The sequence below is a fragment of the Schistocerca nitens genome, chromosome 5 (genome assembly GCF_023898315.1).
Source record: "Schistocerca nitens isolate TAMUIC-IGC-003100 chromosome 5, iqSchNite1.1, whole genome shotgun sequence".
NCBI classification, from domain to species: Eukaryota; Metazoa; Arthropoda; class Insecta; order Orthoptera; family Acrididae; genus Schistocerca; species Schistocerca nitens.
In genome coordinates this window covers 27,346,192-27,358,389 of record NC_064618.1, presented here as the reverse complement: position 1 = coordinate 27,358,389, position 12,198 = coordinate 27,346,192, and the positions used below count along the sequence as shown (strand labels likewise).

The window sequence follows — 12,198 nt, the reverse complement described above, 5'->3', positions numbered from 1 at the left end:
TCTGTGGCACATGCCTCAAATTGTTGTTCCGCACAATATTCCTTAATATCTATAGCTTTGTATGCTACACTATCCTTAACATAAATTGCTACTCCACCTTTATCTTTACTTTCCCTACAATAGTATGTTACTAAAGTATAACTTACTATAGATGGCAAGGCACATTTATCAGTAACATGGTGCTCAGTTAAGCACAAAATCTGGGCATTATTTATACTGTCCTTTTCACTAATGTTAATAAGGAGTTGGTCTGTTTTGTTTAAGAGGCCCCTTATGTTTTGATGAAAGAAAGAGATGCCTTCCTCTTGCTTTTTTATTCTATTAGTGCTGTTACCTGACTGAGAATCCATTGGAGTCTGCCTTGAGACAGGAGAGAGGAGACACCTGACACTACCTACTGTTGTCCCTTCTTTTTCTTCAGGCCCACACATAAAAAATCGTTGAGATGAGAAGGAGGCTCAGCATTTCTTCTGTCCAACAGCCTTCTGTTTGTTGTTGTTGATGGTGGTGCTGTTTCTGACACTTCAAATGTTGGTTCTACCACTGCTGCTGTGTTTCCTTGTGAACTTGGAGTCTTCTCGTTTTTGTTATTTTCGTCTAAAATAATACTTGGCTGATGAGGAACAGTAGTTCCTTTGTTGTTGAAATCGATGTCCACTGTTATTTCTGTTAAAATTTGATCTTTTTTTACATGTTTTGCTGCTGCTGATGAAGTTTCTAATGAATTTTTTTGAGGCGTCTTCGTTGTGGAGTCAGGCGATGGCAATGCAATTATCGTTTTGGTTTTGAATTTATTTTGATGGTTTTTTATTACCCTGGTTATCAGGCTTGTCAGATATTCTTTCCCCAAGCCATTCAGGTGAAGTCCGTGTTGGGTGTGGAATCTACGTCCAATACTGCTTATATCAACGCATTCCACGTTTTTAAAATGTCTGCAGATTTTTGCAAACTGACTGTTGGCACTTTCTATTTCTCTGTTAACACATGACCATCTTACAAGATCATAGCGATGCGGAATATTGACAAGTATTACGTTAGTGTGAGTGAGGTTCCTCAGACACTGTTTAAGATCGCGCGTTGCACTCGCTGTCTCATTTTTATAGACATCGTTTGCGCCTCCCATAAGTACAACGAAGTCTTTATCATGCAGATTTTTTGCCTCTGCGGATTCGGTCATTTTTTTAATTTCGCTAAGTGGGGCTCCCGGTTTCACTATACCACACGAAAATGTTTTAGTTGTTTCTTTTAGTTTACTCGGAAGTCCACGACCATGGCTGTCAGAAAACACAAACAGTTTCCTGTTATTGGAGTTCACAATTTGCGAATCGTTATGTATTGTTTTACTACACACTTCGACACAATTTTTGGTCGGCACATTTATATTGACCTCCTTCACAGTTGTTTGCTTCAGTAAATTTTCTTCTCTTACCTTATTCCCCAAAGTGCCTTTTTGCTTTTCCCATCGTTCATGCGAACTGAAAGTTGCATTTTCACTATCGGCGATCGAAAGTACTTGAAATGTGTTTTCGTGCACAAAGCTTGCGTAACTTTCGCAGGTTTTCCGAATTTGCACTTTGGACTTACTGTTCTTGCACTTTACATTAGACCACTTTTCCGTAACGGACGAACTATCTCGCACAAGTTTTAGCGTGTTCAGTTCACTATTTTCTTGTTGTATTTTCGAAACGTCCGTTTTCAAACTGCCGATTATGAACTGTAAGCTCGTTATGCGTTCGTTCAGTTTCTTGATTTCGTCTTTGCAATTTTCACACGATTTCTTTTTTACGGCAAAATTTAAGTTTTTCTGGAAGGACACTTGCTTAACTTTTACTGTAGCCGCCCAGAGGATATGGTCGGATGTCAGTGTAACTTTGAACACATATACAACATTGGCAGGTCTGTAAATTATTTGAGCTGCAATTCTCTGTGACAAGTAAAACAGTAGTATTAGTGTTCCTCATGCTTACATTGCCCAGGTAGGGCATATAAGGAATGTGAACAGCACTGGATGTTGAACAATCACCATAAAGGACACAGTGAAGCCACATACTCATTATAGGCAGGGTTATCAGCACCATACAGAGTTTGAAAGAGGTCTCATTTCGGATCTCCATTTGGTCAGCTGATCAAATTGTGCAATATCCAATCTGTTGGCTGTGACAGTGGTCTGATGTTGGAATGTGTGGGAACATTAGGGTAGGCATATTTGTTATTAAGGTCCTGGTCAACCGTGTCTGACCTACACACTAGAGGAATGCATATTGTGCACCACGCATGCCGTAAGCCCTTCATGTTGGCACCTGCCATCTGAGAACGAGTAATGAAGTCCGTGCAACATTCTGTGTCATTCTGCACCACCGGTTTGAGACTAGTGGCAGTCTAATGAGGGAATTACTGTGCTGTGTATAGGCTGCCATTAACAGCCCGACATGAATAGCTGCATTTGGATGGAGCCACGACGGGAAGTGTGTTCAGTGATCGATCACGGTTCTGCTCTACCCTAGTGACCATCAGCACATACAGTGGTGACCATGCAGTGGGCCTCATTCTTCCAATGATTTGGATGAGCACACCAGTGTAAATCTTGGTGTCAAGATGTGGGGAGCTATTGGGTATGACTTCAGGTCACAGATGGTTGTGATGAAGGGAACTCTGATGGCACAGTGGTGTGTCATGTATCCTCACATGTTGCTCTCATGTGACAGTTTCATGGTGCCGTTTTTCAGTGGAACAGTGCCCATCCACACACAGTACATGTCTCTGCGACCTAGTTGCCTGATGTCGAGGTACTCCCACGACAAGCTATATCCCTGAATAAGACCGCACTAGAATATATGTGGGACCAGCTCAGATGTCAGTTATGAACCAGTACCAGTGTCCAGGATATCAAGGACCAGTTACAACAGTTGTGTGTCAGCTGGCCACATTTTGTAAATTCAAACTGATTTTGTAATCAGTAACATAACATCACTTACCCTCACAAATCATGAAGTTTCAATTTGTTTCCTCCTTCCCATCTGGATGCTTCAGGTGTCTTTTTTTCCCATCTCTCTCTCTCTCCAGGCTGCTTATGTGCAGATTGTGTTCCTTGGTCTCTTTGTAAATTTAGTAAGTGATCCGAGGATAGTTGCTGTCTCTTTCAGCATACTATATAAACACAATTGCCAAGAAGGCATTTAATAATAAGAAGAGGTCTCTATGTGAGCGCATGGACAGGGACCTGAGGAAGAGATGGGTGAAATGCTTTATATGGAACATCGCATTATATGGACCTGAGATATGGACGCTGAGGAAAGAGGGAGGAGAAAGAAAAGAAGCATTTGAGATGTGGTTTTGCAAGAGGTTGGAACGGATGAAGTGGGTAGACAAAGTGACAATTGAGGAGGTGCTGAAAAGAATGGGTATAGAGAGAGAAATTGTAAAGGTAATGAGGAAGAGGAAACAAAGGTGGCTTGGACGTTGCTTGAGAAGTGATTGTTTACTGACGGATGTTCTGGAGGGAACAGTAAATGGCAGAAGAAGAAGACAAAGAAGATACCAGATGGTGTATAGTATAAGGATAGGAAACAGTTATGAGAAAATGAAAAGGACAGAAAATGACAAGAGTGTATGGAGAGCTACATGTGGAGATCTGCCCTAGGGCAGAAGACTGATGATGATGATTATGATTATGAAGATATAAACACATTGATAATTGGAACTGCATTTTGTCTTTACACTTTCCAGAGTCTTAACTATTTTATATGACTATTTTTCTTGAGTCATCACTCTGAATCATATTTCCTTAAGTTTACATCTTTTACCTGTTAGCATCGTCCCTATTTATACTTTTTTTTACACCTCCTAGAGCAAAAAAATTATTTTAGGATTTTGAGGTTGAACACTGAACAGGCATTGCATTAATATTCAAGTTATGTAGGTTAATACTGCATTTTCTGACTGTAGTAAAAGTCTTAGTAAGACTTAATAAGATTTTCACTACAGTCACAAAAGCCAGTATTTTAGAATAGAATAGAATATTTTTATTAGCCTTTCAGTATTTTTCATACAATTGGCTTCGTCAAAGTTTACAGAGGGTTTTAGTTTCAGTACTATATTCAAATAGTTACAGAAAGGGGAGAGAAAGAACTAAAGACCTTTTCTTCAGCATTATGTAAAACAATGTTTTATACAATAATTAAATACACACATAAGAAAAGAATCACAGTAAATAACTAGCTTATATAATATCAAAACATTTTCTTCATAACTTAGGTAAAACATATATTTTGATGAATAGTTTCTAAGAATTCTTCAGTTGTATAGAATTTGTTGTTTTTTAGCCAGGTTTGCAATGTATTCTTATATTTACTTAGTGGTACTGTACGAGCTCAGCAGGGTAACTTATTAAAAAATTTTATGCTTAAATACTTATATGTAGTGGTTAATAAAAAAGAAAAAGAGAAGGAAAGAAAAGAAAAGGTTGAAAATGTGGGAAGAAATGGTGAATAAAACGGGGGTTTTAAAATCGCTAATGACTGTGAAAAAGGGAAAGAATGAAATGCAAATCGGACTTCGTATTACAGAAAAGTTATTGGACTTCGTGATTCGGAAAAGCTATTGTTGGGGTGGTCCTTGTGGCGTTTCTGAGCAAACGTCAAACCAATTTCCACTACAAAAATTATTTGAAAAAGAACAGAGAATAACAAAATGTGATTAACAGGGGGAAATGGCGTAGATAAGAGTTCATCCTTTACCATGTTAACATGTCTTCTTCCATGCAGCGTCCAGGTCTTCAAAAATCTCCTACTTCATTTCTGCGTGAAAAGTAGTAGCTGCTCTGAAATCTTGCAATCGTCCAGGAATCACTAATTTATACAAATCAAAATCGTCTTGATATTAAATGCAATGTATTTTATGTTGCTGCTTCCATCCTCTGAATTTCATACAAATTTCCACAATACATCTGCACATCAATAAGTTGTTTTCGTCTTAATCAGACCAAGACTAGCTCATAAGTAAGTTAAGCTTCCACTCTCGAGAGACAAAAGACGGATAGAAAACAAATAAAGTTATAATTTTAGTACCTTCATTTTCTTATATATTTTCTCTGCCGTCGAGCGCTCGTACAGCTGCGATGGTATAATTTATATCTGAGGGAACGAGTGTAGCACGGCGAAATTCAAAGTCCCACTACATATAGTTATTACGGACTACAGCAAGTCTCCCACTACATATAGTTATTACGGACTACAGCAAGTCCTATATGACTTATGTTACCACAACTGCAGAAAAAAAGGGGCCATAAAACAAAGAAGAAAACATGTCCATCAATATCAAAATTTATTTTCAATACATATAACTGTTTTGTACTTTCAATTTAATCTAATAATCTTGCTAATATATATTGCCCATTTTACAGGTCTACTTTGTTTGTAATAGACCTGGGGAAGAATGGATAGAATTACCCAATGTTACACCCCAACAAATTACTACTGCTCGTCAAATTAGAAGATATTTCACAGGAAATCTGGATACAGAGGTAAGATGCGGTAGTTTTGGTGGGCATTATTAATGCAAAAATTATTTGAGAGTCTGAAATCATAAAATTAAATATTGTAGAAGAGTTCACAAACAGCCTTCTGACTGGTTTTGCCCACCATAAATTTCTCTCCTATGCCAACCTCTTCATCTCAGAGTAGCACTTGAAATCTACATCTTCAATTAGTTGCTGGATGCATTCCAATTCCTGTCTTCCTCTATAGTTTTAATGCTTTACAGCTCCCTCTAGTACCATGGAGCACATAATTTTTAACATTCATCTGTGGCACTACATCCCAAATGCTTTGATTCTCTTCCTTTCTGTGTTTTCCCACAGCCCATGTTTCATAACCATACACTGATTTTCCAGATGTATCTTCTCAGAAATTTCTTCCTCAAATTAAGACATGTTCAATACTAGTAGACTTCTCTTGGCCAGAACTACCCTTTTTTCCAGTGCTAGTCTACTTATGATGTCCTCCTTGCTCCATCCATCATTGGTTATTTTGCTGCCTAGATACTACAGTTCCTTAACTTCATCTACTTTGTGACCATAAATACTGATGTTAAGTTCCTCTCTGTTCTCTTTCCTGCTACTTCTCAATACTTTTGTCTTTCGTCAATTTATTCTCGATGCACATTCTGTACTCATTAGACTATTGATTCCATTCATCAGATTGTCGATGTCATTTCACCTCGAATTTTAATACCACTCTCGAACACTTCTTTTATTTCCGTCATTGCTTCTTCAATGTATAGATGAAACAATAGGGGTAAAAGACTACATCCCTGTCTTACTCTTATTATTTCCTCTCGGCTCTTGTATGTGTTGTATATTACCTGTCTCAGCCTATAGCTTACCACTATTTTCCTCAGAATTTCAAACATTTTGCACCATTTGACATTGTCGAATGCTTTTTTCAGGTCAACAAAGTCTTGTTTCCATTATCATTCACAACATCAAGACTGCCTCTCCAGAGTTGCCCCAAGTTCTGGAATATCAGGGAGTTTCTAACATGTCAGGGGGAAATGTCAGGGAAATTTGAAAAAATGCTGGAAAAATCATTTCTGTCTCAGTACATCAAATAGTGTGTTTACTGAGATGTGATGCATCATTTGTAGCTGGGTGCAGCTGACTACATGTGTCACTTCCCTATTCCCTCATTCTTACTGCTTCTCCCCATTATACTATTCCCCTCAGCTTGCACTCAGTGCTGCCACTAGCCTAGCAGCTGCTGACAAGAGACTGGGAGACATGAGGAGTGGTTTGTTTGGATCTGATTGTAAGAGACTGTCGATGCAGCACCCGAAGATGGTGGTCATGTATGCACGAGTTGTGTCTGAGTGATTGTGTGAATGTGTGAGTGTGCTCTCGTTTTCTGACAAAGGCTTAGGCCAAAAATTTAATTGTGACGGTGTGGTTGTCTTTTCTATGTGTCTGTCTGCATATCATCAATCATCTTTATGGTGAGTTGGTACAAATCTACATTATCATTGATTCTCAGAGTATTTGAACAAGTTATCTGTTGCACGGATTGATCACCACAGTGTCATTTCAGCAACATGCTGTGTGTGACTTGTGAACAGCTGGCCACACGCGTGGACTTCCACGATGTGCCAAAACTGCAGGCCATTTCTGTGGATATCTCTAATAGATCGGGCCTGCTGATTTGAAGCCCGTCAATTCCCACTAATGTGCAGGTCCTGCCCATCAGATCTAGTCTCACCGATATGCCTGCAGACCGGGTTTGCTTGTGTGTGGCACAATTTGCAGGATTAGTGTGGTTTATCCATGGAAGAAGAAAATTGTGGCAGTCACTGGAAGTTTATATGCTATCTACTCATGTATTTCTTAAAAGAAAATCCATACAATACCTGTAAAATAATAGACATAACACAGTGGGTAATAACCGACTCCGACGAAACGTGTCTTTTTGTCACCAAATGTGTTTCGTTTTATTGAAATAACATCAGTTGTCTTACTGCAACACATATACCATTTGGCTTTCTTTCTTCATCTAAAAACAGTTCTTTACAAATGATGTTGATGTTAGTACTTAATACTTTTGCTGACACGTTTAGAAATACAGAAGTGCTTACATTTTTTTGTCAACTTATGTCTTTCTTACCCTTGAGATCTCAAAATTTGTCAGAGAAAAATGCTAAAACTTGTCTGGAAATCAGGGAAATATCAGGAACTTTCACCTTGGTAAACTTGTGACAGCCCTGTTCTCTGGTGCCTTTACCTTTCCTAAAACCAAACTGATCATCATCTAACAAATCCTGAATTTTCTTTTCCATTCTTCTGTGTATTGTTCTTGTCAGAAACTTGGATGGGTGAGCTGTTAAGCTGATTTTCACACTTGTCAGCTCTTGCAGTCTTCAGAAATGTGTGGATGATATTTTTCTGAGAATGTAATGGTATATTGCCAGGCTCATACACTCTACACAACAACATGAATAATCATTCTGTTGCCACTTCCCCCAATGGTTTTACAAATTTTTATGGGATATCATCTATCCCTTCTGCCTTATTTGATCTTAAGTCTTCCAAAGCTGTTATAAATTCTGATTCTGATACTGGATCCCGTGTCTCTTCTGTATCTGCTTCTGTTTCTTCTTCTATCCCATCAGATGTCTTTCCTCTCAATGTACTCATTCCACCTATCCTCTCTCTCTGCATTTCACAGTTGAACTTTCATAGCACTCTTAACGTTACCACTCTTCCTTTTAATTTCAATGAAGGTTATTTTGACTTTCCTATATGGTGAGTTGATCCTTCCAACAATCATTTCTTTTTTGATTTCTTCACATTTTTCATGCACCTGTTTCACCTTAGTTTCCCTGCACTTTGTATTTGTTTTATACCTAGTTACTTGTGTTCCTGTATTCCTGAATTTCCCTGAACATTTTTTATTTCCTTCTTTCATTGATTGACTAAAGTATTTCTTCTGTTACCCACAGTTTCTTTGCAGTTACCTAAGTTTTTCTTTCTGACTTCTGTGGTTGCCTTTTTGGAGATATTCTTCCTGACTAGTCCATTAAACTTCTGCATACTTTTCATCACTACTGAATTGTGATCTGAGTCTGTATCTGCTCCTGGGTATAATTTACAATCCAATATCTGATTTCAAAATCTCTGCCTGACCATAATATAATCTAACAGAAATCTTCCCATATCTTCCAGCCTTTTCCAAGTACACCTCCTCCTCTTGTGATTCTTGAACACAGTATTCACTATTGCTAGCTGAAATTTTATTAAGCACTCAATTAGACTTTCTCATTTCTGTATCAAGCCCATATTCTCACAAAATCCTTTCTTCCACTCCTACTGTGAAATAAATTCCTTTGCTAAACAGAAAAATTCAGTTTTTGACAATATAATGTACTGGATAGATAAAAAAAATCTACTCTCAAAGCAGCAGTAGAAGAACACACACACAAAAAGATTTAACTTACGCAAGATCTTGGAGCCAGCAGCTTTTCACAAAGATTTTTATTATTTGTTAAACTGTTGCTTGTCTGATTATGATATAGGTTTTGTCATCATAATACTGTGTAAATAAATAGCTCAAATATAGAGACAGTTAGAATGCACCAGGATTTGTATATGAGGATAGGACAGGTGGTTTACCCGTAGCCTTGCTGCAGGAATGCAGTTTCCTTCTTTAATATTATGAGGGAATCATTACATAGGATGGGTTACACTGAGGGGACACACGGACGGTTTGGCTAGCCCCCGTATTGCCTCGGTGCTGCTGCTTCTGGAAACACATGAAACAGCTGGTGTACATTGTGCAGCTGGTGCTGTGTGGCATGTTGTGCTTGTTGAGAGGATGGGCATGTGCAGCTTCTGTGTGTGTCACTGTGAGCAGGTATAAAAGTTTTGCCACACCGGCAGTGTGGGCGCTAGTAGTGGCGGCACCATATCAGGGACGTAGGATGCCTGTGGAGCAAGGACGGCATCTCTGTCAGCCAGGGGCTGCAAAAAGGGAAGCGTAGCAGCAGTGGCAAGATCCCATGTGCTACAAGGTGTGTCAGTCAGCAAGTAGGCTGGTGGTGGGCCAGGAGTGGTGACAGAAATATAGCATTTAAAGTCCTAAATCAGCCTTCTAATTTTTAAAATTTCTTGACAAGTCCCCTGGGTCCCTTCTCTATATTTGCCATGTAATTACATCTGGTGCCACATATCTCCAGAAAACTACCAAGGACTTGTAAAATCAATGCCATGCAGAATTACTACTAGTTTTCCTGATCTGCAGAGATGAATTCTTTCTCTCCCAACTCCCTCCTGCTCTTAGTCTCCATTAACACCCCCACACCCCCACCCCACTCTCTCTCTCTCTCTCTCTCTCTCTCTCTCTGTGTGTGTGTGTGTGTAAACTTTTTCCTGATAATTCTTAATTAGATTGTTCATACTTTTTTTTGCTAATTATTAGTTGCACTATTCATCTTTCTTCTGCCATCTGTCTTTACTTCTCACTCCCACCTCTGGGCTGAACCTAGCACATTGTTTAATAGTTTATCACCTCTGACCTTCTCATCATTGTGTAGCCCTTCTCCTCACTACAGGTGGGTCTCTTGCCATCCTGGGGTCTGAGTGAAATGCCCTCCCCTTTAACCTTTCCCTGTCTTGTTCACATTGAGGAAATGATTAGTTCTGAAAGCTAGATTCCTTTTAATTTTATAAGTGTATATCAATGGTACTGTACATTTTTCCTCTGGAAGGCATCTCATAATTTATTAGTTTTCTCAACTGAATTTTGCTTAAAGAGAAGTTTAAATTACTCACATACACAAATATCATTAATTAGCTTGTCTTTCACCATCCTTGATAAACTTCACAAGAGCTGCTGAGGTATTGCCAACGATAATGAGTGCATATGATCTGAGAACTTAATTTTAGTCCACACAATTTTTGTTTCAATGTTCAGATTGATGATGTTTCTCCTCAGCTCTCACTATGACTTTTTGTTTATACTGTTATTATTAATATTATTTTCATTCATTTATTTAGGGCACAATAAATGGTAATGTCTCACAGTGATTGTTTTTTCCAGATGTTTACATATCCACCATTCCCTGGAAAAGAGATTAATTATCTTCGAGCACAGATTGCTCGTATATCTGCAGGAACTCAGATCTCTCCACTTGGATTCTATAATTTTGGAGAGGATGAGGAAGAAGAAGTTGAAGAAGAAGAAGGAGGTTAGAAAATTATCACCATTAGTTCACACAAAAACTGAATGAAAATTGTGCAGAATTTTAGTAAATGGAAGATGTAAAAGTAACAGCTCACCACATAGTTTAAGGACTAACTGTTCATTAGGCACAAAAACAAGACTAAAAATGTCACTAAGCTTTCAGAAAATATTCATATTCAGAGCTTCTTCTACAGAATATATTAATTACCTCTGAAGAAGGAAATCATCTGAAAGTTTAGCAACATTTTTAGTATTGTTTATGTGACAATTTATCTCTTAACACCTAAACTGTTTGGTGAGTTGTTACCTTTACTGCTTCCATTATTTATATTCCACCAAGGAGTCTTTTTACGAAATCTATATGCAAAATGACACTCCCAGGTGGTAACAAGTAGCGTGTGGATAGATTTAAAGAAACGACTGCATAACTGATTTTGGACATTGTGAATTTTCCATTTTAAATGTGCAGGAAATGTCTTCAAAAGCATTTAGTTATTTGCTCAGTTTTGAATTGCTGTACATATTTTCATACTTGTTTTAAATATAAAGATGTAAATCAACACAGTGAGATATGGACCACACTCTAAGACTCAATTATTTTTTATTTAATTATTTTAAAGGCTTCCTGTCATTTTGTAATGTTTCCTATAGCTGATGTATGATGTTCTTCAGCCTCCTGTACATTAAATAGCAATGATCTTCAAGTTTTATATCAGATCTGAGATACCAGTAATGTCAGATACCTTAGACAAATCATAAAAACTTCAAAAACTATTTTTTTCAACTGTTGGTTGGAAAACAGATACTATAAACATCAAAATGATTATTTATGTTCTGTTCACTTGCCTGTGTCTGCTATAATGGAGTTATGGTGTATGTGTGTGTATGTATGTGTGTGTGACAGATTTTGCTACAGTCAGTTCATTCAGTCTGGCAACACTCTTTATTGGTTAATGTACTTTTAAACTAATTAGGCCTATATTATCAAATGTAGTGGCAAATGATTTAGAGAAAATGTTGACAGCTGCATCTGTCTTAAATTAGGAAGTTTTGGAACTGCTCCTAAGTGCCTTACATTAAGGTCCCTATCCCTGACTGCATCCCTCCTCGAGTCCCTCCTTAACCCCTTTCAGTCACCAATTATTTTTTCCTGAAAAAAAAAAGAAAAAAAAAAGCATGGCTTTATTATCCAGTCCTTCAAATTAAATTATGATTTTTCAGATGTATAAAATATTCTGAGGTGCCCGCCAAGGGGAGATACAATGCGGCCCCATATCAGGACATTGGGTTCAAGTGGGTGCAGTGTTTAGTTGAAAAGTCATAGTATTTTATTTGATTTTATTTCACCAACGTACATAAATTTCACAAAGCTTACTTAATGATTATATATATAAACTATGGTTTTACACTTGTGAAGAATGATAATCAAAGAAACAATTTTTTTTCCTTATAGGCATAAGTAAATGTTACATTT

At 37.8% G+C, this 12,198-nt stretch overlaps 1 protein-coding gene across 1 annotated transcript in view; it reads left to right on the top strand.

The window, feature by feature from the left end:
* The window catches only part of LOC126259534 (radial spoke head protein 4 homolog A), a 241,921-nt gene that overhangs the window by 90,805 nt on the left and 138,918 nt on the right, over window positions 1-12,198 (top strand). Inside the window, exons 4-5 of the mRNA XM_049956409.1 lie at window positions 5,402-5,521; window positions 10,581-10,728. Of these exons, the coding sequence (XP_049812366.1) occupies window positions 5,402-5,521; window positions 10,581-10,728 (268 nt within the window). The remainder of the gene's footprint in view (window positions 1-5,401; window positions 5,522-10,580; window positions 10,729-12,198) is intronic.